This window comes from Hordeum vulgare, chromosome 2H (assembly GCF_904849725.1).
Source record: "Hordeum vulgare subsp. vulgare chromosome 2H, MorexV3_pseudomolecules_assembly, whole genome shotgun sequence".
Classification (NCBI taxonomy): Eukaryota; Viridiplantae; Streptophyta; class Magnoliopsida; order Poales; family Poaceae; genus Hordeum; species Hordeum vulgare.
This window is the reverse complement of record NC_058519.1, coordinates 634,935,986-634,937,441: the sequence shown is the minus strand read 5'-3', so window position 1 is coordinate 634,937,441 and position 1,456 is coordinate 634,935,986. Positions and strand designations below refer to the sequence as shown.

At 52.5% G+C, this 1,456-nt stretch overlaps 1 protein-coding gene across 1 annotated transcript; it reads right to left on the bottom strand.

The window, feature by feature from the left end:
- Window positions 1–298: 298 nt before the first annotated feature.
- On the bottom strand, window positions 299–1,232 carry LOC123428142. The gene has a single exon (XM_045112306.1). The coding sequence runs from the start codon at window positions 1,055–1,057 to the stop codon at window positions 797–799; it is 261 nt and encodes an 86-aa protein (XP_044968241.1). The 5' UTR covers window positions 1,058–1,232; the 3' UTR covers window positions 299–796.
- Between the last annotated feature and the right edge of the window lie 224 nt (window positions 1,233–1,456).

Sequence of the window (1,456 nt, the reverse complement as noted above, 5' to 3'; positions counted from 1 at the left end):
GCCCTGGCTGTAATTTCAGATATGTGTTTCTTGGAACATGATATTTAAGCATGATCTACTACGGAGCCGCGTGCGTCCCGCTATGCCATGCCCTGCCCTGCCTTGAGGCATCATGAGCGCGCCCCTCCGCCCATGCGCCTGAGGGATAAGAGCAAGTACAATAAAGCTAAATCAGCTGGCTATAAGAAATAAAATAGTATATTTTTGTTTAGTTGGAGGAGAGAGAAGAGGAGAGAGAAGGTAAGCGGGCTCTTAGCTAAGAACCGGCTCTAGTACGTGCTCCTAGGCACTTTGTGAGTATGAAAGATGGATCATATAATAAATAAATAGTACACTCTTCTAATCAACTATTGTACATGTTAGCTATAAGATGGTCTATAGGTGACATGACATGAGCTTACAGCCGGCTCTACTATTGTACTTGTTCTAAGGTGTTTCCGCTGCTTGGATAAAGGACATCGGGCGGCTAACTGCAGGGATCCGGTTTGGTGCTTTCGATGCTTTCGATCAGGTGGGGTGGGATGCCAACCAATGCCATTGCCTTCGGCATGTCTTCCTCGATGTGTGGCTCCTGGTGGTGTTTGTCCTTATCAATCCGTCGAATCAACTACTACTGTAGCAGAATTTACTCGTATCTACAGATTGAATGCTACAACTTACAGCCAACATACACATATCACGATTCACGGGACGCTCTCTGCAATGAATGATCGAGCATGCAGCCCGAGAAGAAGAAACCTAAGTAGAAATCAAACCCAAGAAGGAAAAAAGGGAACCCCGTCCTGCTCCAGCATCCTTAGTAGGCGGCGTCGAGGAGCGCCTGGCGGTAGAGCTCGTTGTGGTAGTCGTCGCGGCTCCTCCTGGAGCCGCGGCGCGCGTACGTGCGGCGCAGCCAGGCGACGTGGGAGGCGAGCGCGGCGCAGACGACGACGCAGACCTCCGGCAGGTTGCGCGGGAGCGGCAGCCAGAGGTTGAGCGGCCACAGCAGCGGCGCCGAGACCTGGAACACCTGCACGAAGCCCTTGGCCGCCATGAACGCCAGCAGGTGGATCGCCATCGCCGCCGACAACCCAAGGTAGCTCGACGGGTCGCCGATCGCTGGGCGTGCGAGCTGCTGCGGCAGGGAGGAAATGTGTTGGTTCACAATGGTGCTGTGTAGCTGCCGCGGTGGCGTGGCTTTGCTTTTGCTTGGAGTGGGGCGGGGGGTTGCGGCCTTCCCCGGGTGCGAGCGGGAAGGCCTTTTTATTGTAGTATAGTGCGTTGGTAGGACCGAGAACTTGGCCAGATTTGGATAACGTTGTGACAGGTAACATGGCGTATCGACGTGGCGATATTAAGTAGGGTGAAATTGGGCTTCCGGTCAGCTGGGACGGCTGGGCTGACTAGGACAAAATTTTCCATATTTTTGCCGTAAGTATATCTAGATTTTTATTAGATTATTACTACTTGTGCAAAT